Source organism: Hyalella azteca, unplaced genomic scaffold, assembly GCF_000764305.2.
Source record: "Hyalella azteca isolate HAZT.00-mixed unplaced genomic scaffold, Hazt_2.0.2 contig3349, whole genome shotgun sequence".
In the NCBI taxonomy this organism is placed as follows: Eukaryota; Metazoa; Arthropoda; class Malacostraca; order Amphipoda; family Hyalellidae; genus Hyalella; species Hyalella azteca.
Window position 1 is genome coordinate 78,204 of NW_025933600.1, and position 25,379 is coordinate 103,582.

The window sequence follows — 25,379 nt, forward strand, 5'->3', positions numbered from 1 at the left end:
TCTATTGAGGGGCTAGACTCTCCCCCGGGCTTACCCGTGTCATCTTGGCGTTTTAAAAATACTTCAGTTGTCCTTTCTCAGTATTACCCTGTCAATGCTGAGGGTAGCAAGTTCTAAATAGCATTTATAGATTGTACCCTGTAAAAGGGTATCTATGATAAGAGTATGAATTGCGAAGCCCGATGACAAAATTTGTTGTAATTTTCACTGAAACGGTCGGTGTGTTTGCTTATGAACAGGATCATCTAATCTTCCCTGAACCTCTGGACGAACGTTGATAGAGAATTAAGTTCAATGAACGATCGTTTTCCTAATACGAACATCAAGAAAATTTTGGACAAAACTATGTAAGTAATTTTTATTTATGATTATTAATAATTATATTTTATTATTGCAAAATTAATTACTCGCAGCGCTGAATCGATTACTTCAACATTGATTGCATTCCACCTGCCCACTATACGGTGTTCAGCTTATATGTGGTGCGGGATGAAATTGCGGCCGGCCGAGATCGTAAATGTAAACAAATTAAGGTTAGATGGTTCAAGCAAAGTGTGATTCAATGATGGAAGAAGTCGTATTAAAATTAAATCCCAAGACAGTAGCGGTCTCTAAATGCAAATAAACCTATAAGCTAAAAATATTATGGCAGGCATCTCACTACATGAAACAAGCCTTGCTCCTTTCTATTCGTCCTTGAATAATTTATAAATTGGTGCGTTGTTAATAGAAAACACTCAGTTTTTGAAAAGGATGTCATGCAATTGACTTGAAAAGGAGTGATTTGATCGCAAATGTTTGCGTTTTTAGTTATATCGCGAGCTATAACATCGATCGCTTCTTTTAAACCTTGAGATCCAAGCTTTAGGAGCGTTGTTCTAGTGCAAGCCTCCGCAGAGTTCGAAGTACGACTCCCGGTCAACGGATTTTAAGTTTTTAAAGTCGTAGGTTTCCACTCACTTTCCTCCTGTCTTTCATGCGGAGCGACTTACCGCTATACACGGTGTGTGTTGGAACTTGGACGAGCAATGTGCTCTAGTCTCAGTTCACCAATATTCTCCTCATCTTACAAAATGCCAACGCTTCTATGATTCTTAACATCTTCAGCTCATTGTATTTTAAAACGTTACGCCACTCTTTGGCGATGCAGGATTTTCTGTTAAAAACAGTTACTACGGTCGATACTCTACACCTTGTTATGAATGGGTGAATGTCGATGCATTATTTCCTGCTAGCTGGAGTACTGGTGAAATTTCTTTTATTTATCAACCAAATGGCGATGATTACACCAATCAAATAGTGATGAACGACTGATGATTAACCGATTCCACTTAAACGACTAATTAACGTTATTGAAACGTCATGCCGGGGTAATACTACTCACGATTTAACAAACTCAGTGACTACGGTAGTTACCCCTTTGAAGACTCGTATTCAGTGCAATATGTTCTGGCTTTTTTAAACACTCTGAGTCAATCTAGCTGGGCTACTCGTTGATGCCATTCTAAATCTTGAGAATTAAGCACATAGATGGAGTTTCATGGTATGAAATTATTTCAATAAGTATCATAGGACATTTATTGGAAATTTATAAATGTTTCAATAAGTATCATTACAAAATTCAAGAAGTATCATTGGACTTCTTAAAGCAGCTCAATATTGTGCTGATGGCTTTTTCAAGGTAATTTTGTTCTCATTGAGGTATCTGTTAAATGACCGTAGGAATTTTTAACTTGATATGTTAAGCGACGCACAAATGATGGAGGATGACAAGATGGCTAAACTTTGTTCAATTTTAGAGAAGAAATGCAACACCATAGAAAAGGTTTGTTTACATATTCGTGTTGATGTTTTTCTTTATCTAGCTTCAAATAAAGCGACCCTTGAATAATTTTATACACTGTCCAGTGAAGAGAAATTTGTATGTTGTATCATGTGTGTTGTGTATAATTTTTCGTGTTGTATAAATTGTAAATGGTTGCTGTAGTCCATGCATTTTTTTTTGAGTACATCTTTCGTTTCTGACAAGAATCAACACCTTGGTTTTAGTGAAGTTCTCTGTAAAAAACATAATGTGGTTATGAGAGTAACATTTTCAGAACTCGGTGTATTAACAGTTTAGTAATAATGCGGGCAAAACTGAAAATTTAAAATACCATCTACTGAAAAAAGTAGTCGCCATCTGAGTCTTGTGATACGCTACTACAAAACGCTTGCTTTATGAAACAAATTAATATTGTTCAAAAAATATATATATATATTTAATACATAATATGCGATCTATATTATCTGAAATTAATTAATGTCATTAAAATCCTGTAATCGTCATGACTCATTAGAATAATGTGATGAAAGCATATAGCTGTTTATTATGTTATAAGAGAACTCTAAGGTCATCACTAATTTGAATTCGTTAAGATTGATTATATTTTAAATGTGCTCGGTTGTGAAGCCGCGTTCACTTGCCGTCGATATTTTATCAGATAAATTAAACTCGTATTAAATGGTAATATCTCTACGCCCGTGTCCGACAATATTTTACAGACAATATTTTTTAGTATTTTTTCGTAGTAAAAAGTGTAATTTTTTGCAGGAAAATCTGATGTTGGCTCATCGAATCCTGCAAGCGCGAAAATTAGTGAGACGTTGCAAGGAAGACATAGAGCTGCTCAAGACCGAGTTAGAAGCGCACGACGTCGACTGGGCCGCTGGACACGTGGAATTTCTGCTCCACTCAGACGACGAAGAGCTTCATCCCACGGATGGGCATAGATAAAGACCCTAATAAGCAGAGCAGTATCTAGGTCAGTATCTAGGTTTCTTCAGATTACTCGATATCTTATTTAGAGCCACCAATTAATTTAAGTGAATGTTGAATTAAATGTATGCTAGATTTGTCAGACGTATTTTACGTTCACTGCACATATGCCGGCGGTGAGGTCAAATTTGTACCAGTTTACCGTTGTTAACTTTACTGGCAGGGCGCGCTAGATCATGAAATAAATTGATCAAACCTGCAATTTGTCCTTCAATAGTCGAGCTCCAGCTTATGTTAATGTACTGTATATCACAGGGTATTTATTCACTTCTATTGGACCAAGTGTTAGATGAATGCACATCAAGTTGTTTCATCAAACAACAATGAGGTATGCGTTGTAATAATCACGTGGTTTTTACAGAGATGATACAGATTATTCCGCCCTTTAGTACCTGCGAAAACTGCTTCTATGATTTAATCTTGTCGCTCTTGAACACTGAGTGCAACAATACCCAAAGTTATGTTTAACTTCGCCTCATTTATTCGTGTTGGCTTCTGGAATGGACGCATTGAGCGTCCACACAACTAACTTGAGATGACCGCACATAAATGCGACATTAAAATTTGCTCTGTCCGTCCTTAGTCTCAAATATGGTGAGTATTGCTCCTCGTTCTCCGTTGCGGCTGGTCACAGCGTTGTAATTACATCAGAGTTCCAACAACGTCGGCCAAATTTTTGCCTTCGTACTCTTGTTTCTTCAGTTTCACATAGTGAGTAAAAATGAACTTTTTTTGCTCTCACTATAGTTCATGTTTTTCTTTTTTGAACTTGTTACGTGAATGCTGAGGGTATTCTAGTTAATCTGGATTAGTTTCTGTTAAATCACACAAATTAGATTCTCGTCTTCTCTGTTCACTAAAACGACAATGTTTCGCTAAAAAAATAGAGCTGACGTACGTTGTATTCGAGTTAGCCGATGTCTTGCAAATAAAATTGTCAAACTTGTTAATTTTGATTTCTGACTGTAAATGATACATTGTCAATGTTTTTTGTGTCAGTTGTATGTTTGTCGTGTAAGAATAGTTTTTACTTTCATAATTGCGTTTCCTTGCAATCAAAGGAGCCAGCGAAAGTGTTTAATTTATGTTAGTGTATAAATTTCGAAGGGTTGCATTTAAACTTGCGATTGATCATTAAAGACGTTTTACTGAGACGTTTCTTCTTGAAAATTTACTGTTAAAAAAAAGAGTTCAAAATGTTATAGGAACCTTGAAAGCTACTTTGCACCTAGTGGACAATACAAAATAATAAAAATAGAACATAACGTACATAGAGCCTTTGGAGAGTTTTGAACAACGGTAGAGACAATAGAGAATCATCATGTAGGTAGAGATGAAAACATCATCAGAATGAATACTAACGTTGGATTGCATTGCTAACGCAACGGTGGGACAAGACAAAATCGAGCATATAGTAAAGACATGATTACCACTAAATGATTCGCGCAATTCGCAAGATATGGCATAAAAAACTAGGGATCGTCAACTAAAAACTAATGAGTACAAGTTTTCGATGGCTATTTCCACCAAAGAAAGGAAATCGTACAGAGAGCGTAGAAAAAATGCTTATTGTCGGAAAAGCGCAGCGGTACATAGTGGGCAGTAGATTATCTAACACGAATTTGAGTAATAAATGAGACCAACACTTACGCTCCACCCATCCGGCAAGAAAAAGTTCTTCCCAACAATTCAATATTCGATCGCATTGTACATCAAATACCGACTAGTACTGAGCAGTAACTAAGCGGTCTAAGCCCTAGGGAAAAATAATTGAAGAAAAGATGGCTTCCTACTAAACAAATTCAAAATCCAGAGGACATAGTTCTTATTACAATGATCACAATTTACAATGAACAAAATCAAGACATTTAAAAAAATAACCATAACGCTCTATTCAAATTAGCGAATATCATAAACGCTTTGTACATTTATACAAGAATTGATACGATACAAGTTACTGCAATAGATGAGACCGAATCGATATATACAAACAACAAAGGACAAAAAAAAAAATGTATAATAATAATAGCTAATGCTCTGGAAAAAACTAATACATTCGTAACAAATCCCGAACAATGCCTGATAAAGGCGGAGGCCAAGGTGACCAACTACCGGTATACAGCAATTGTCAGGTCATCAATACACCATTGCATTTGTCTCATTTAGGAACAAGTTTGATCAACATCAGTAGAAACTTACACGTTACTGATCGACTTCAGTAAAAACGTACAAATTCGGTGAAAAATCACTAGAAAATCACACGGCTTAAAACCTAATACCGACTACAAGATTACCGCTTATCAGGAAAGCTTGGTCTGCCTTCAAGAGAAGCTTAATTGAGAGAATGTCGTGCATGATGAAATCATATGCTAGTAAAGTTGCTGCGGGCTCGTCAATGTGACCTTTGAGTTAGGCATCATAAAGTTGATCAATTTATAATTGGCACTTATTTACACGATTTAACCAAGTTGTCCGCGTGCGCACGGTGGACAGCTGAAAGCTCGTACAACTAACTTGTCTAAAATCTAACTTGAGATGACCGCACATAAATGCGATATTAAAATTTGCTCTAAGCATCAAAATTGTGGAAGAGGCGCCTGATTCTTATAGTAACTAATACCTACATCGTTGGCAAAAAAATATACGTTATGCAAAGCCCATAATTTTTACACCCTATGAATTGAAAAAAAAATCATCTCAGCGCTCTTTTAAGCTCATTTTACTTCCCAAGTGTTATTTATCTGGTTAAAATTCCGATTAAATTAAATACGAATCAACTTTTGAAATGTAGCAAGAAGTCCCTCATGAATTCTACCAATTTATACTCGAGACATGATGATGAAATTCAGTTTGACGTCATTATGCAACTGACAGCATCACACACCAGGTTACGAACAACATGCTGCATGCCGCTATGATAAGCCACGCAGAGCTTAAATTTGACGATTACGTTTGCTTGACTTCTTACGATATCACGACTACATTGTTTTATAATTTGTAAGTAGCCAGAAGCTTGAAAAAAATGTATACAATTTTGGAGGTAACTTCTACATTGTATTTTACGAATAATTTGAATCGAGGAATTGTATTTAATTTTGAGGATCCTCTCCTACATTTTACTTCATGTCGATTAAGAAAGCTATCGATACGTCAATATAAATGAAATGTTAGGAAAATCAACAGGAGTACAAAATACGAGTATCTAGTTATGAGTAATGATCATATAGAAAAAGAACAACCGTAAAATGATCAATCAGCTAATACCGAAAAATAACTTATCTAATTTCAAGGGGCATAACGAGATACACACTGGAGGCATATAAAAACAATATTGAAGTCGTGACCATGTTAACGATGTGCCCCAGCACGACCGGTCTGCAGAGAGAACAAACGCCTACCTACACGGGCGTGAGAGCTGTAGAAGATGAAGCCCGGGGCGGCATACCCTGACGAGGGAAGGACAGAACAAACGCCTACCTACACGGGCGTGAGAGCTGTAGAAGAGGAAGCTCGGGGCGGCATACCCTGACGCGGGAAGGACAGAAGTCGCTCGACGGTGATGGCAACCCGAACACTGCCGCGCTCCTCCAGGACATCAGCAGCCGAGCAAAGGTACGGCTGTTAGGGACAGGAAACTTGTCAATGTGCTGCCAACAATTAGGGTTACACTCTACTCAAAGTATACAATAAGATTGGAATGCAGTCGTTAGAATTTTAAGAGGTATTCATTAAAATAAATAACTGTAGATTTCAGTCATAATTCATAAGATAGATGAAGTTAAGAGTGGTAACTACACGAAAATTGGTGGAAATATAAAAGTGTTCAGAAAATGCTGGAGGATGGATGGGTAAAAATATAGATCTGCAGCTCACCTTTAAGTCGAATACGGAGGGATAAGGTACATTCATTATACGACAACCTTAACAAAAACAACTCAACAGCCAGATTAGTATCGACAAACCTTTTTATCCTGGAGAATGCGCGAGCAGAGATGAATCTTGGAATTTCCTAAGCAGCAAAGGTTGAAGCAAAAGATTGCAATAACACTGATTTTTATTGGGAATGTCTAGTGCAAAAAAGGATCCTTTTAAGGTCGCGCTCAGGAAGATGCATCATTACCATCATCACCTACCCAGAGGAAATAAGTGTTTTTTAACCCATTAATATTGGGGCACAAATTACGTTGAATATTTCAATGCTAAAACAGACCCAGGCAGTGCGAAAAATTTGTCCATTATATTCGGTTGCGTTGGATAAGTAAACTGAGTTTATACTAAGGAAATACCGATACATTTTGTGACGCTTGTCATACCAAACCAATCAAGCTCAAAGGAAAGACAGGCTCATCGTTCTTGTAGTGAAATTATCACTTCATTATTATTGCAATACTTCAATACATTCAATATGCAGAAAAGTTCATTCAAGTTCGCTTTCTCGTTCGGCTCGACCCAGGAACATGAAAACCACTTAAATCTAGAACAAGCTACTGTGGAAGTCAAACTACATTTTAACGTACTTTACTATCATTAACTGTTAAGTATGAACAGCACCGTTCAAGTAGTGAAATCACTGCGCAGTAAGTCAAAGAAACCAAACATTTAATTGAATAGTTGACCATTAGAATGTTTGCACGCTTATTTGAGGAAATTGTCTTCACACATACCAAAATTTCATTTTCATAATCAAATGATCGACATCTTCTTGAATATTTACTATGCCAGTTTGATCACTCACGGCAACAATAATTACATACAGGTCTTGAATGACAAAATGATGTACCGTACAACACTTGAAAATAAAATCTGCCTTATAGAAGAAGAAATGATGCAAGTACGTGGCACTTTCGTACGTGACAAGTAATCTATGGAAGGCCTAAGATTGGAAGCAAATCCAGCAGCAGAGCGAGCGTTATTAAAAACAGCGGTAGGGCTGTAGTTCAAGCAGTTACATTGAAAATAAATCTTATTAATACAATATTTCACGCTCCTCAATATAATTAGATGAAACAGACACCAATTTAAGTCATGCCAATCACGAACGTTATGTGTACGTATATTCGAGCGGCACAGAGCAATACATTGTTGTAGGTTTTAAAACATTCGTTCTAAATAAACTTGCGAGTGGTTTTCTTTTGTGCGTTTCGAGAAGGAAAACGGAAGTAAGAGGTCAGTTAATAATATCATAGTTGCAATAATCATTTGATTAAATGGTAGATCAAGCAAGTAGGTTGCTGCAATACGCTTAAGTGATTTAAATGAATTTGTCGCGTTCCATTGCTGGATCAACAGTGGTATACTTACTTCGCAATAGAAAAAAGGAACATCGAATCGTAATACCAATCGGTGGAATCAAAGGCTTTTCACACGATCTTGCTAAGAAAGTAGCGTCATACGAATATTTGTAACATTACATCACATACGGGAGACAAACATGTCTTTATAGGTATATCATTAATTGGCAATGGAAAACATATTAATACGGTACAGATATGGCGATCATGCTGGAGGTGCAGTAAATATTAAGCTATACCTTCATTATAGCTCCTAAAAAATGATGTTCTCGAAGCATACCACAGTTGCAGGCTTAGCTACAGAAATTGTGCTAGGAAATTTGATAAAATGGGGCCCTGTACAGGGAACGTTAATTTCATACATCTCGGACTAGGTTAAAATGTTGAACCATAAAAAAACTGAAACAGAGAGCTCCATAAAATCAGTCTATCTCTTAATTTTCACAAATCTTTGGTAAAAAACTAAGGTAAAAGTACAATCGTCTACAATATCCTTAAGAGGTTACAGCCTGTCTATTGAAATATCGAAAAAAGGTTATTCGAAGGTTGATTGAAATCATCTTGAAGTTGTAACCTGTTGGCATCTTAGAATGCAACAGAGATCAGGCCCAAACCACTTTTAATCCGACACTTCCCTATCATGGTATCTTTGGCTTCACTAATTTAGACTAGAAAAAAATTGGCATAGATTAAAAGCTCTCAGTCGTTAAAAACACTATATGTCTTTCTCACATTGACTTTTTATTTAGTTATCTAAAGTTAGCTCTTTTATTCATATTACACAGTAAAAAGCACCTGAACAAATGTTACTTAATGAATCCGCTAATACGGATATATCAACTGGAAATTCTCTTCACCTATATGGTAGACATCTTATTATATCTTATATCCGAACACTCTACGTTGCGAGAAATGCCAAATTGAGGGGCAAAAGTTACACAACCTTTCAATGAAAATTAAACCTTTGATAGGGCTTCATACACAAATAATTCACTGAAACATAATGAAGAATTGCACGATTTAAAAATAATAACTTGCTACGTGACCGTTGACGTTTTTGCATTACCACAAGTTTCGATGTTTGTAATCTGCACTGAAAACACCGACAAAGTTCAGTAATCTCCCACAAAAGTCAGTAAAAGTGCAGTTGCCATGAGAAAGATTCGCCACAAGAAATAAACGAGCATGGCATCAGGATAGCGCCAGAGCGCGCATAATACAGAAGCTACATTTTTGCTCGCTCGCAATCCCGCGTTCAGTGGCAGCAATGAATAGGTGTGAACAATGAAACAGTAGCAACTGTTGCAGAGGCACTCGATGGAAGCTGGTTATGAGCCTGGTAAAAGCCTTAATCTTATGCTATCTTTATCTACTGATGCCCATATATATATATATTAGCTTCACATAAATCTGGCAAAAATAAAATCTTGACTCACAGCAGCTCATATTTTAGAATTCTGATGAAAGACCGTAAACCACAATACGGATGAAATCTTCGGGCGATTTATATAATTGTCGAAACTGAATTGAGAAAAACGACATGAAAGAACGAGACGAAAAATATCACATCTTCATCACCCTTCATAAATATTCTCCGAACACAAAATGCCATACGTCATGAGCATGAAAATTTCGAAAGTTTAGTATGACTCAATCGTACGTCATCGCACACGCAACGGCCAAAAAATGTTTTGACACTGTCGTGCTGCAGACAAACAGGACAAGCACAAGCAAAGCTTAATGAGGAAACTTACACGAGGCTTAAATTCAGTACATTACCATCAACAGATCATTGTTGATGGCGACCATACAGTTCTAATTGAAGAAAAGCATAAGGTGCACACCCGAAAAAGGGAGCACCTTAATCACGACATCAGACCTTTTGATCAGCGTAACGCTATTATCGTATATATTAAGAAAAAAAATAGATAAAATGCCGAGACGACGCAAAGTTGGCCTACTTAGGGGGCAAGGTCGGCAAATTTACTGCCCTATTGGAAACATTATTAGTAAAGCTGAACTCAGTATGAAAAATGCAAGGAGGAATAGCGACAGAAGTCTGTCGTCTCTTACAGGCAACGGAGCGGTGGCCATAGCAGTGCTTGTAGGAGTTACCAGAGTTTCATCAACGGTTTTTATAGGCACTTCAAAAAACGCCGATTGTGCATCGACTGAGAACTTATCTAAAACAGGCCGAGCATGAGAAATGACAGCACCAACACCTATGTTAGAATCAGAGAGCACACTAGAGGCACATTTGTGGGGCAAAGATCCTTGCATAGGCACTAATTTATTACAGCCATTCGTAGAGGTTACAAGATCAGGCACACTGAGGTCCAAACTTCCGCCCGAGGTTAGTCGCTTTGTGTTCAAAACGTCAACCGCAGCAGAACCGGAATCATCGCGAGACTCGGTGACTGTGGTAATTTCAGTCATCGTCGGGTCCCATTTATCCGGTTGATCAACATCAGAGAGGAGTTTGACTTCAGTAGGCGAGTGTTGATTTTCTTCACGAGAGGACTCTGAACATTTTTCGCGTTCAGGCGAAGAGTTTCCTTCAAGGCTGTTCAGACGACTCTCGAATGCTATAACTAAACTGTTCACTCTATGGCCCGGCCGATCGGATGAGCTTTCCATCGCCGTATTGTTATTTCCAGACGAAGCAGAGCCGAGGTGGCATCGTTCAACGTTTACTTCAGAGCTCCCAAATTCCACTGCGACATCTGAGTGCCGTTTCCTCTCTTCTACGGAAGTGTCAAAATCGTTTTCGGCATCGACAGGACTCTTCTCCAAACTTTCAGTAATTTCCATGTCATTTTCACTCACTATCAAGCCTAGCTCAGCGCAATTTACCCTTCGGTTCGCAACTACAGGGTCAAGATTAACACTGCCATTAGATTGTGGTACGGACTTCGCAGGGGGAGGCAGAAGATGTTGAAGGACATGTGGCAGCGGTTGGTCGGGAAACACAAGCCTGTGTACGGTGGCAAGTACGAGTTCAACATCAAAGGGCGGCTCCACGATGTTGTCTGCTGTGAACAGCAAGTCCTGTAAGACAGGCAGGCAGCAAGTGAAGCCTGCAATCTTCGAAAGCAACCATACATAAACCAACAAACAAGTATCATATCAAGGCATAAACCAAAATTTTTCGGTCAATTATGATAGCTAACTCGTTCATTTAAAATCCAAGCGCATATTTTGGAAAATGGGCCTTTAGTAAACTTTGGATTTGTAGCTATCAGTAAAATTCACCGAATTGTATCATATTAATGGTCACTCAGCAATGACGATAGGGAACGAACTACATTCATAATATCCAATGCAGCAACAATTGGAACTAGAACTGAAATATAATTACTGAAACTATTGATGGGCGAAGCAACGAAATGTAGTCTAAGCTCAATACTTTTATTTAATGAAAGTATAATCGATAACAGAATAAGAAGCGTAGGAATACTCTGAATTTGATCTATGATAAGGATAACCAAAAACTAAGCATCTCAAGCATCAAATTCACACAAGATTTTATTGATCTAACTATGATTTTTTGTAATAAAAGAAAACTGAAAGGAATAACAAAAGTAACAGCTAGTGCAGCGACAAGTCTCAGTTTGCCAACTTTTGAAAATTTTAAACAAAAAGCCTGTACACAAAAAGTCTTTTTACAGCCAGAACACGAGATAAATTCCATGTGCATGGTGAATAGTGCAGTGTTTGTTGTGACACAAAACAAGATGGTCGCACTCTGAAACTCGTTAAGTTTGAATCTCACAGGGGAATTTAAAACTTTAGGGTAAAAACTAGGTCAACAGCCACTGAACAGAGCTAGATAACTATCGGCACAGAGGGTTGTTATTTTTCCTTTATAAAACAAAAATTTAGTGGAAGCTTCAATATGTCTTGGACGCGACATAAGAAAAAACACGGAGGTTTCAATCAAAAATTTATATACAACAGCATTTATTTCTATGTCCTAGAGTTTTAAATCATTCTGTAGCATAACGCTATCCAAGACCTAGGCCACATACCCTCAATTCCAATTCCTCCATCGTACGCTGAATAAAAGACGTGAGATACAGAAGAATTTATGCTCAGCTTTCAATGTGAACATTTAAGAAAATTTAGGAAATTGTGTCGTCCCAAACATTTAGCGCAGTCTCCGTAGAGCAACGAAGAAGCTCTAGAGATCTAAGCGAACACATACCACAATAAAAACGACACAAGATCAGAACGCATCCGATGCAGTAGTTACGATACAAATAATGTGGCCAATGTCTTCAAAGTGCATTTATTAACAAAAAGACATGAAGTTCAGACAGAGGGTGGAAGATGTGTAGCTAGGCCATCTGACCATGATAACTTACAACAACAACTACGAACACAGGCTCGAACAATTCAAGACACAATGCACGATCAATCACTAGTCAATCATTGAATGCACTGCCACGGTACTTTGTAGAGCAACATAAATAAAAAAAAAAAACAGGCAAAGCTTACGGACTAACTTGATACAGGAGAGAGGAATCTCTGCACTCCTACTTTCTAAACACTATGCAGTCCACAAGGTATCGGGACAAGAGAGGTATCGAGGCTGAGTGGAACTATACGCTTTAATATTTGAAAACTGATTTAATCACGAGTTAAGTTGCAGATATTTCCTTCAACGAAATAAGGTTGTGCATTTATTACGAAATTATGTCATGCATTATTACTTTTACTTCTATAGACATTGACTTGGTGAAAAATTGTACAGTTACCAATACAAAAATCGTCATCTAACTAAAATAATTTCGAAGCCTCTTCGACGATACAAGCGTGCTTGGCGGATTAAAAAACAATACAATATCTTTTGATCTATTTTACTCATTCCAATGTCTGAAAATATTCTATACTTTTCCAAATTGGATGCATTCGGGTCCTCACAATATATAATATTCTTCTCAATTTTCTCTGAATATTAAAGTCACTGCTTCAACGAACGTCCGTTCCATGAGCAGATGACCATTCTAGCTAATTCGTAGACAAGAGGAACATCGACTAACGAAGCTTTGAACGAAATGCAGCCATAATAAGGAACTAAATATTTCATGTAAGGACGGGCGAACTGGAAAACCGAACAACAAATAATACAAGAATGGCCCAGCGCAACACCGAACTTAACCCCCGATACTTCATCTCTGTTGTGAGGAATCACAGCTTGACAACACTGCATCAGCCGCTGGATGAGCATCAGCAGCAACCAAGCATCAGCAGCAACCAAGCATCAGCAGCAACCAAGCATCAGCAGCTACAAAGCATCAGCAGCTACAAAGCATCAGCAGCAATCAAGCATCAGCAGCTACAAAGCATCAGCAGCAACCAAGCATCAGCAGCAACCTAGCATTAGCAGCAACCAAGCATCAGCAGCAACCAAGCATCAGCAGCAACCAAGCATCAGCAGCAACCTAGCATCAGCACTCAGCAGCAACCGAACATCAGCAGCAACCTAGCAACAGCAGCAACCTAGCATCAGCAGCAACCAAGCATCAGCAGCAACCAAGCATCAGCAGCAACCGAACATCAGCAGCAGCAGCAGCAATCTTGTACAAGAAAACGATTCAGAGTCCAGCTCCATCGTCAGTTCGACGATCTCAGAATGTATGTATAAGTACAATAGAAGCCTCGTATAAATGCAGCGCTCAGTTCTTATCCTCTTTGGATTGTATAGATGGACAGGTAAACGGTGTCTGCATATTTATATAGTTTAGTGTACTTCCATGATTATTTCGTGTCATTTAATTTGCCTGCAAATTCCAGCTCAAAGCTATTCATAAATTTGAAAAAATGTAGAAAATCCCGCACTATTCTGCCCAGCATTTCAAGAAGGCTTCCGTTAAAATTCGTCCAACAAATATTTCTGTTTTGCGCCAAAGTTCATGATATTAAACGACCTCACATGATATTCAAGAGGGCTCATTCTAACTTTTTAAATCACGCATTACATGCGATAAAAAACTCTAAATTACCAAAAAATTAACACTTTATCAACTATAAGTTCGGAAACATGGCACAAAGTAATTCGCAAGCGAATTAATGGCCGCATGTAATATTTGCTGAATTATGAAACAGGAAGCTAATCTAAGAAAACAAAAATGCCAGTGCAAGCTGGAGATAGCAGCCAGACAGCAGATGCTAAATAATATAGCGAATCTTTTTACAATTCTAGGTCGGGTTCATTAATACCATGAACAACCTAATCACTAAACGAAATACAAAGTGAAGCGCCGCAATTAAGGGGACTCCATTTGTTGAGAAAACAGGACGCAAACTATACTTTTTAATCGAAAATTTATTGCATATATATATATATATATATACAAAACAATTAAGATAGGAATAACAACTCTGCACTGCATTGTTTAGATTTAACGAGTCATCTAAATCTAGATAACTAAAAGGCCTTAAGATCTTAAGACTATAGAACAGATTTTAAAAATTAGACGAGAAAACACAAGTAGATAAAAGGTTAGATGGCGCCAAAGCCAGCCATTCAGAATTTTATTTTCTACAAGCGCATGACTGGATATTTATAAATTCGTCACAATTAATGTAGTTGCTAATAAACTATAATTTGCTACAAATAAGCTTAGTTTCTCAATTCTGCAACATAAAATACCAACGACTTAATTGTGATTACAGTTTGGTCAAATGAATTAAACTACACTGGGTTTTTCAGATTTTTAAAGTCAGGTTTTTAAAGCAAACTCATATGGTTTGTAGTCACGTATTTGTCGCAGTTTCGCTGGCAACGTCCATGTGCCATGTATGATCGCGTTCAGCACTCAGTTGGTGGACGATATCGGTAAAAAATAGCCACGTACGAAGTTGGAATAAAATTGACGGCAAAAATTGCGTAACTACGACGCTTCGGAAAAAGTTAGGAATGTCGAATCGCGATAGGTGCTTCCACAGAAAAATAAAATAAAACCCGCTCAGAGGAAAGTCCCCCCAGCGAATCAACTGGCGTCGTCTCTAAAATAAAGTAAAATGAAGCTAAGATAATTCAAGTTAAGCCGGAGAAGCGCCCGAAGAAGTCACTCACCTCAGCCCGCTGTGGGAAGTGACTCAGCAGTGCAGTGCTTAACTTCATAACAACGATTGGCAGTGCAATGATATAGCTAATAATTATAATAGGTAAGCGGTGCAATGTTACAGCTCGTTAAATTTTGCTAGCTAACTAAATTTTGCTGGCAGCTGACTCATAGCACATTCTTGTGTTCCAAGCTTTGTTTCAAAAGTTGTGCGTGAAGTTACTGACCCGACTTCAAACCAGGAAAACTCAACTCTAATTTGTGGTAAGATGATGAATAGTTGAACCGTACGAAGAAGCATAAGTAGTAGTGAGCACGATTTAACTGATATAATTTCAAATTTAACCTAATTTAGTCGTGAATGTGCAAGTTCAGCTACATTTGTCGCGTTAATGAATGAACGAATTCACTGACGGGGAAACTTTTGTCTGAAGACTTGGATCTTTACCGAACCATTGCCTTCAGGTCATTGCATTTGTGGCACAGTTAGGTACTGATTTAGTTGCGAACATGGAATTATAAAAAAATGGTTGGTGTTCGATTTTGCCAAACTTTCAATCAATTAGTTAATTCGGGACACAGAAGAATAAAAGTGTGATAACTATTATCCGGAACCGAATTTGGCATAATAACAATTGCTGAGTCCAATGTGAGCTGCCAGCACAGAAACCATGCATCCAAAGAGGAATGCTACAATGGGAATGCCAAGCTCACATTTCCATTATAGATGCTTTCAACATATGTTTTATAAAACAGGATGTGCACATGCAACATTATTTGATGCTAGAAAAATAAACTAGCATTTAGAAACCTGGAAATTAATGAGCATCGTGACGATACTGTGAAACTGAGGAGGCGATTCATAGAGTAAGCAATATGCGAAGTTATAAATATTGATTTGATATTAATGAAAAGTTTTTATACCAATTAAAAATATGTTAATTGGTAAGTCAAGAGGACAGCAAAATGTTGCAGGAGATGATAAAAATAATTTGCGAAAAACCAACGTTTTTTTTACAATATGTTGTAGTTTTTGAAAGCTAAGTTTCACAACCAACAATTCAAGGATTTCGACACTAGATATTGGAAAATTAAATGCATATCATAACGTTAGAGCAGACGAGCAATTAGAATCAAGCAAAACGAAAAACGAGCAAGCACAACAATGCTTTAAAAATCGGTGTTTTCTTGAAATTAGTTGCTGGAAATTACTCATAAAAGAACCCAAGAACATACTTGAGAGACGTGCATACAGTAATTGGATAACCGATAGAATTTGGATGCTAGATAAGGTTGAAAAATGTTGAATACTCGTTAAAAATATCATCTGATATGAAGTGCAATGGGGCTAAAATCGAAGGAAAGTTCGGTCAACATTAAAGCGAGCTAGAAAAATCTAACTAAGGGCAATTGAATTTGAAAGAAATAAATTTATAAAATTATTGAAATTTTGCTGATTCAAATAAATTATACGATACACGCTGCACATTGAGCCGGTTTTAAATTATAATTATAGCCATTCTTTTTCAATAGTATCTTATGTAACCGAATTTATTAAGTGCCAAAAATGGTTTACATTAATTGGCGATGCCATTAGGGTTCTGCACGAACATAACAGAAAAAAATACGAATTCTAAGGATAGAAATACCAAAAATTGTAAATCGTTATTCCACGAGTTATTTAGACGTATTAACTTTAAAATTATTTAGTACTTTTGTTTTTAGTTCGTACACAAGACCTAGACTCTCAAGTACTCAAATTTTCGTTTTTAAAAACATTTCGGGCAAACTAGCCATGTCATGGTAAGGCACGATACCCAAAGTCTGGCTACGTTAGTGCACACAAAAATTGTCAACACTGCCAGCCATTAATTCAAGACGTGCAGAATATTCGAGTTTGAGACGCAAGTGTGAAGGATGAACGATTGGTGTCAAGCAAACATGGGTGTAAGAAAAAAGCTGCAATGCACTAGAGTTAAAGTAAGTGGAAGATCTATACACCAAACATTAACAAGAAATGAGAGCAAGCGACATTGCAACAACAACAATCAGACGTAACATACATCACGCCGTTAATTAACCACACTAATAGATAATGTATAACACAAATAGCTTAAGATTTTAAGTGCTGGGAAGAAACAATGAAAAAATGAGACAGTAGAATGGAATATTTTAATATGGAAATGTAATAATTTCAACAAAAAGAAAAAGGATGAAAAATGGCAAGACACTGACCTCCTCGACGCCGATCTTCTTGCACGCCTCCAAGAAGCTCTCGACGTTCAGACGACACTTGGCGACAGTCAGCTTTGGCTGCGACATGACATTCAGGTTAGTGTGGGATGCCGAACGAGGTAAATATTCATTTATAATTTAACAGGAACAAAAACAGGAATTAATTCATGAAATGCTGCACATTTATTATAGTTGTTTGTTAATTATCCTAAAGCTTTCTTGTAACCCAGGTCTGCAAAACATTTTAATACTTTTGCGTAGGTACTGCATTTTTTTCAGACATCACCGCTCCTTCAAGCTCACTCGGTGATTCTAGTTTCTTTTCAATTGAACGAATCGTAGAACTTCTTTAAGAAGACTAAACTTCACAATCATTGTAGGTGGGATAATTATAACTATCATAGCATACCCACCGATAAATTAATGCCACGTAACCCCTTAACTCATTATTTTTTAGTAACACAGAATCATAAGTCGAAATTTTCTTTTTCGTTCATCCTCAAACTAATGGGCAACGAAATTCTACACGATAAAGCTTCATGGAATGTTGATGGCAAGACTAACCACGGCAGGAGAAGGCACGTGTATGGCAAGACTAACCACGGCAGGAGAAGGCACTTGTATGGCAAGACTAACCACGGCAGGAGAAGGCACGTGTATGGCAAGACTAGCCACGGCAGGAGAAGGCACGTGTATGGCAAGACTAACCACGGCAGGAGAAGGCACGTGTATGCTGGGCACGGCACGTGGTCGCACGTGGTTCACGAGATGACAAAGCACGACGCCGTCCACGAGAGCAGAACCCATGTTGCTCGGTAGCGTCACCTTCAGGCGGCTCTCGATGATCTGCAGGCAGCAGGTGAGCTTTATTATATCATTAAATTTATACGTTGCATGACATGAAGTGGAATGAAGATTAGTACATGCACTTGGAATGTTCAAAGAGGTCTGAAACTATCTAAGATAAAGACGACTTTGCTATTGAGGAACATGTCGAAACTAACATTTTTATCAACAGCTTACAAAAGCCGCCAGTGTGATGTATCACGACTAAGGTATCTGTTTGATCTTATAAACAGTGGCTGTCTAAGTCGACATTTAGTGAAGTTAATTTCATATTACTATTAGCTACGCTAAGTATTAGCTTAATTTTGAGAGATGCATATAGCGATTTTGATTAAATGATACACTGAGAATTTTTTCTGTATAAATTGTTCACAAGTTGTGAAGAAAAGATAAGGAAATTAAATTATATTTATAACAGCAACACGGATAAACTAAAAGAATGAACGAAATTAATATTTAAAAAGTAATGTGCGACAAGAGTAAATATTTGAGCAACGCAAAAGTTATATGCGACAGCAGTCTAGATAACAACAACAATAAAGTAATAAGAATCGAGAAATAAAATAGAGACATTTCTCAAGTTGTCGAGCAGGAGCTTCTCGTGCTGCTGCTTCTCCATCTCCCGCCTGTACGTGAAGCCGAGCTTGGAGGGCGCCTCGCCGTCCAGACCAGCGTCGCCCCTCACGCCATTCGTGCTGCCAGGGATGCCACTACCAACCAGCCCTGGAATTGTCATGTATAACGTGACCACCTACTTAGTTTCTTAGTATTTGTTTGGGACGTAGCAGTCCCAGGCCACGATGGATCGCCGCCTCTGATTATCGCTCATCCGCCCTCATTTGGGCCGGCTGATGCACGACGCTGATATACCACCTCAACAAAGAACACCTTCCGTTTACCTACACAATAGCAAACTTTTGTCTCTTTATAGTGGTCACTTCGCGTCTCGTCAGGCGCGACTTGGAGCGAATAAAATGTATAAAAAATTTTTTTAAAGACCACGTTTTTCATGTGGACTCAAAAGTAGAAAATAATTTTAAGGCAGCTACTGATCTCTGTTTGCTTTCATTCTCTTGGTCTTTTGTATTTCAGTTAAAATATTTCACATCTAAAACGAAAAACATGGGGCGCATATGTATTTAATTGTTTGGTGATTACTTGATATGATGAATATGATGGTTCATTGAACATTTGATAAGTGTATTGCTGATATAATTAGAAATAGTGGTAGCTAGCTAATGGGAAAGTTGGTGAAATATCGATTGCAAGATTTGATCATCACAGACACGAAAGCGAGCTAAGAAAAACGTGGTAATAATAGCAAATTTATACCACCTTATAAATTAACCTATATATAAAAATATAAATAAATTAACCTAATCCTAAATTAACCAAATTATTGTCACCTTATACCGACAACTTCAAGTTTAAGTGAGAAAGACAACTGAAATGTGTACGTAAACACAAGAAAACTTCTGCGCCCCTTAGAACATTCCCAATAAAATTTACAGACGCGTCAGCTTCTGATTCGGGGCACCAGAAGCTGGGCGACTCTAAATTTTGTTATGGTTGACGTACCGGCACCACTGCCCCGTCGTCGCTGCTGGGCCAACATCGGTGCTTTAGAGACGCCGTTGCCGACGACAGTCTTGCCGGTATTGCTGGCTGCAGGGGTGGCAGCAGCAGGCCGAATACTCCCATTGATTGCTGTTCTGTTGGTGTTACTGTTGCTGCTACCGGTACTACCGTTAGGTATTTTGCCGTTAGCGCTCTTATTAGTCCCGTTAGAGCGAGTGGAAGGATTTCTTGTATTATTTACGGTAGAGGAAACGTTATTAGTCGAGGGAAAGAAGCGTGTATTGATTGCTACAGACTTAGGAATGCTTGGTGATATAGGAGAGGTTGGGGAAGGTGTATTACTAGAACCTTTTAAGGTGGGGATACCACTGGCACCGTTGGACCGATTGCCATTATTATTACCGTTGCTGTTGTTGATTAACCTATTGCTACTCCGGGAGGAGGTGAGAGTAGTGGGGCGACCGCAATTAGATATTGCGTTATTAGGAACTCCAGATGAGTCTATTTTCTGGATTGATTGAGGTGAGTTTACTCCACTTAAATGAGAGGCTTGAATGTATTCTTCGCTGGGGTAGGGCGACCGTGTCGGCCCGTGTGGGGAGTGTAGGTAAGAAGATACGGGAAGCTGATGCCCCAGTCCATTAGACGGAGGAGGTACAGGAGACTCAGGGGCACCAGCTGAGTCAAAACTTGTGTTCGGTGAACCTGGTAACGATTCTTTCGTAGGACTCACGCGAGACTGCAAAAAAATGAACAGGAAATGTTCATTAGAGATAAATCTAGCAAGATCTATTATATGTATAAAAGAAGCAGTTAAATATGACAGAAAAAAAGCACTTTCGTAAGAAACTTGATTTAATTTTGCTGTCGTAACTCATCTCCTATTCTAGTTAATGGTGCCTGGATGCTTCACCTGGATGCGCAAGACATTGGACACGCCCATCATATTCCTGACAAGGACTGTGCCAGAAGTGCCAAACAACCTAAATGACGCTTCATCTGAGAAGATCACTCTACCCCTTGGTCAGCACACCATTCCCTGTACTTCCCGCAAAAAGCAGGCCTGTCATTTGTGTTTCTGTTTGGCACTTCTGGCAAAGTCATTGTCAGGAGGAGGACTGGTGAGCACTTCAAGAAGTAATGTATTGCGCCCACGGTGGACATCCAAGCACTGTCCATGTTTTGGCTGCTTCTTAGTGCAGGGATCAGGAGCACTTCATCTCTTTGCCAAGAGCACGGCCACGAATGCAGTTTGGTACAAAAAAAGTTCTGATCGAAGAGTTACTTCCCTCAATTGAAAAACACTGTCCTAACCAAAATTGCATTTTCCAGCACGATGCAGCTTTTGTCATAGAGTCGGTGCTATCAAAAACTTTCTTGAAGATTTTGGCATTGCAGAATTGACACCATAGCCTGGAAATTCTCCAGATTAGAACCCTATCGAAAATTTATGGGCCATTCTCAAACAGAGGGTAAACACAAGACCACTTTTACAAAGGATATACAGGAATTGATATTGCATGAAGCCATGAATGGAACTTTATTGATATAAACATCATTCAAAATTTGATTCCTGGCATGCCTAAGAGGATAGAAGAGGTTTTTCGTAACAATGGTCAGCACTGCAAATATTGATTGATACCTTGAGGACATTTGCCATATTTCGAATTTTTCGTGTAGAATTTCGTCCTTGTTGATGCTTTCTTTTCTTTTAATTAAAATGATAAATATTTGACGTTTCCCGATGACGATATTTTAGACCTCATAATAATCGTAAAATTATCACTTTGTGGCCACGACTGTACAGAATAGAAGGCACCAGGCAATACAGAGAATTATACCCACCTTAACATAAGACAACACGGCCTCTTTCTGTAAGGTCTTAACGTGAGCGCGATCTGCTTCAGAGGCACTCCAGTTCTGAGAAGGAAAACAGTTTTAGCCTCAAAACGAATTTACCAAGCAGTTTAATAAAAAAAAAGTTTCTTAAGGAAATTCTTCCCACTCATAAGAAATATGAAGCGATATGAGTTTGGAAATCTAGTTTAATGTAGCCCAGCAGTGAGACATATCAAGGAGGCTCCATTAAAGCTATCTAAAAAATGAGAAAGCTAACAAACCGTCAAGGAGTTTACCGAGTTAAGCCATCATATCAACGTCAGAATTATTCATGAAAGAATAGAATCGCATAATTAAAGAATAAGAAAATTTGACGCAATATGATAGATAATATACAGATTGTGCAACATTTCTTATTATAAATGCATAGTAACACCGTACATGTGAAATTACACTAAAGTTTGAGTAAAATGTGTAAAAAGATGTTAGACAGCGAAAATAAACATCAGTAGCTCGGCGCATTGAAGTAGAAACAGAAGGAGTGTGAATATAAGGCATCAGCAATAACGATAGAACTCACCCCATAAATACAATTAATAAAGTAAAAAAACAACGAGGCCAAAACTCACTCCGTTGCTGTAGGAAGAATTAGAGGGATGAGAAGGGAGGGAGTCAGGGCGGGAAGGCACCCCGTCAGCAGCAGCACTCCTGTACACGCGGCCCGCCTCTAGCGCCCGCTGCTGCCGCTTAGCTTCCAGGTAGTCCCTGAGGGAACGGCGTGATCAGTTGCCTCGTCCGCGATTGTTATATTACATACCCCACTACTGCTTGCTTCTTCAATGATTTAAGGGGGGTGTCTGGCGGTTTTTTTTTTATCTCGGCTGTTTACAGACGGATAACTCTGAAACTTGGTACACTTATGTAAAACCGAAAAATAGACAGCTATCATTCTTGTCCATTTTTCGAAAAAAATGAAAGAAAACTTGAAATTCTTAGAAAACGGCTAAAAGAGGGGGTACTGTAGAAATCTATCTCCTCCTAGAGTTTTAAAGTTACGGCGATGAGACATATACCATTCGATTTGCAATCAAAATATCTATCGATTCGTAGTTGCATTCTTCGAATTTCGAATTTTAGTGGATGTGAAGGCATTTTTCCCAAAAATTTCGAAAATTTTTCGCTTTTTTTCAATTCCCCCCCCCCCTTTTCCGAAATATTTTCAAAACTATAACGAAATTCGAAAAACGCCAAGACGAATCGATAGAAATTTTAATTGCGAATCAAATGGTATATGTCTCATGGCTGTAGCTTCAAAACTCTAGGAGATAGGTTTGCGGTGACAATAAGTTAACTTTTTAGGACAGCGCGGCAAAGTCCAGTGCTCATCGGAATAGCCGCTCAATGTAGCAAGGATGCAAGAATAAGCGTTACTGGAGCTTGATTCCAGTCAAAAATGGTGAGAGCGACTGCTAGCACAGTAACCCGTACGACGGCAGTCGGGTTACTGAACTTCGGCTCTAGCAGACACACTATTTATAGTGCGCGGCAGCTAATTTAGTCCTATATTATTTGTTAAAGAACCCTCCCACCCCCCTCCCCTTCGGCATCTGTAGTGAACGCATAAATCAACGTACAGATATGGTTTTGGTACCGTCGAATGCGTCAGAAAAGCAGATTTAAGATGAGTATAAGAACTGGAGAATGTCATAATTGGCCGCTTTACGTCAGACGATTACCCTTTGTGGTGCCCGGCCGGGTAATTTCCGCCTTAACTTTACTGAAGGGGCCCGGACACCTCCCCCCTTACGGGATCTGTAGTGAACGCATAAACCAACGTACAGAGATGGTTTTGGTACCGTTGCATAGCTCATACCGTAGCTGAGACTAAAAACCGGAAAAGCCAATATCAAAAAAGTTTGACCGGACGCTCCCCTTAATGACTGCAGCTTGGTCAGTTGTTGATTTGTGATGCATAAGTTGCTGGTATAGCGCTTCAATTGAGGATTCAACGCCGATTACATTCTTTGCTGTCTCAACTGTTGCCATCACATTTACTGTAAATGTAATGTTTGACTTCATACATCGACGTCAGATAAGACTGCTTGGTAAGTTAGTAGTTTTTTTAACTCATTAGTAAAATTATAAAGCCTCATTGACATTTTTCAAAATACCAATCATATACATGAATCTCCTCGTGATCTTAAAGAATGAATTTCAATAGATATTATCGGCTTACATGTCAGATTATATTTTATGAATATAGCGAATCAATTGGAGTGGAAATAGAAGTCTGAAGTTAAACTCGAAGATAATGTCATCGCAACAAACGTGAAAAAATAACACAATCAAAAATAAAGGCGATGTTTCGTTCTTCGCTTCGTCTTTGATTAAATCGAACGATTTTTTTCGTTGTCACATACTAAAAAGCAAAACAAGCAATCCTCAACACAGGTAATTTAAAAATTTTCACAGATATTTAAAAATTAGATAACAGATTTAGGCTTTGTGGTTAAGAACGAATATGATGCATAAACATCAGAGCAAAGCCTGAAACAGAACGGAACACTAACTAATATAAACTACAACTAGGCAGATGTAAGCTGTCGGGGGAAAGTTCTTAACATGTTGATAATGCGGCGTACAATGAAATAACAGGAGAAAGTGATTAACAATGAACGATAAACGGAGGATACGGTGCACTCTAACTATACAAGTACGATAACGAGAACATTTATGACAACACTAGTGATGAGTGTTGCATTCCGATGATGTGATGATGATAGAACAAAAAAAAAACGTACCAAGAACTTACATGACGAGACGAGCATGTGCAGGGCCTCAGCTACGCTGGCGTAAGAAGCATAGCTTTTGTATGAACTTGTGTCATTTGAATAGCTTAGACTGATTGCAAGTACTATGGGGGCCGTGAAATGTAATTGAACGTCCGTGATTGGGAAAGTGCCCGATGCGCGTAGAGTTGGCAGGCGTTGTGTGTGGTTGTCAGATTTCAAAAAATTCTGGTCAAACTACCTGCCTAGTTGTTGCAGTAGAACTCCTCGTCGCTTAATCACGTTTTCAGGATAAACTTATAAGCACGCCAGTAGCGAAAAAGGTGTGGATGCGCAATTTCATTTGGCAAGGCGACTTGTGGATGTAGGCAATTCTTGCAATCTATAACCGAGATAATATGCCATGGGCCTCAGCCTACCATAAAAAGATAACAGCGAGAGTGAATCTCTTAAATATCGTCGAGTAAACAACTTACACGCGGGATAATAATATCATTTTGTGACAGGTCCATTAGGCTTCAAGGGGATTACACCCGCGATATGGAAGAGTGTGAAGGGGGAAGTTGTGGGTGACTTACTTGTATGTAGGCACGGTGGATGGGGAAGCTGGGGCCGCCGTCGCTGTAAGGTGAGGGAGGATGCTTGGGGAGGCTGGGGAGTATGCAACGCCATCCTCTACATCGCAGCTCCTACCCCTGCTACCGAGCCCAGGGGGAGCGTCAGGGGGACTGTGGCACCACGCAGTGTGGTAGAGCGAGGGGAGTGCCAGAGTGCAGAGGGAGAGTGGAAATGGAGTGGCAGAGTGTAGATGGAGTGCCAGAGTGGAGAGGGAGAGTGGAGAGGGAGAGTGGAAATGGAGTGCCAGTGGAAATGGAGTGACAGAGTGTAGGTGGAGTGGCAGAGTGGACGTGAC

At 38.7% G+C, this 25,379-nt stretch overlaps 1 protein-coding gene and 1 long non-coding RNA gene across 5 annotated transcripts in view; one reads left to right on the forward strand and one right to left on the reverse strand.

Annotated features, from left to right (window-relative positions):
• The first annotated feature begins 416 nt into the window (after nucleotides 1-416).
• LOC108667778 lies at nucleotides 417-3,970 on the forward strand. Its single transcript, XR_001930567.2, has 2 exons — nucleotides 417-1,825; nucleotides 2,594-3,970. It is a non-coding gene; the product is annotated as an uncharacterized LOC108667778 (long non-coding RNA).
• Nucleotides 3,946-25,379, reverse strand: part of LOC108667777 (leucine-rich repeat and calponin homology domain-containing protein) — a 52,177-nt gene continuing 30,743 nt past the window's right edge. The window contains exons 9-17 of one of the 4 annotated variants that reach the window (XM_047879569.1): nucleotides 25,045-25,194; nucleotides 22,307-22,442; nucleotides 21,684-21,758; nucleotides 19,839-20,577; nucleotides 18,832-18,983; nucleotides 18,123-18,260; nucleotides 17,415-17,492; nucleotides 6,292-6,436; nucleotides 3,946-6,212 (exon numbers count right to left, since the gene is read on the reverse strand). In XM_047879569.1, the coding sequence (XP_047735525.1) occupies nucleotides 6,296-6,436; nucleotides 17,415-17,492; nucleotides 18,123-18,260; nucleotides 18,832-18,983; nucleotides 19,839-20,577; nucleotides 21,684-21,758; nucleotides 22,307-22,442; nucleotides 25,045-25,194 (1,609 nt within the window). In that variant the 3' untranslated portion in view covers nucleotides 3,946-6,212; nucleotides 6,292-6,295. Of the gene's footprint in view, nucleotides 6,437-6,859; nucleotides 11,158-17,414; nucleotides 17,493-18,122; nucleotides 18,261-18,831; nucleotides 18,984-19,838; nucleotides 20,578-21,683; nucleotides 21,759-22,306; nucleotides 22,443-25,044; nucleotides 25,195-25,379 lie in introns of those variants that run through there. The other 3 variants (XM_018154845.2, XM_047879568.1, XM_018154844.2) reach the window with 3 other exon arrangements.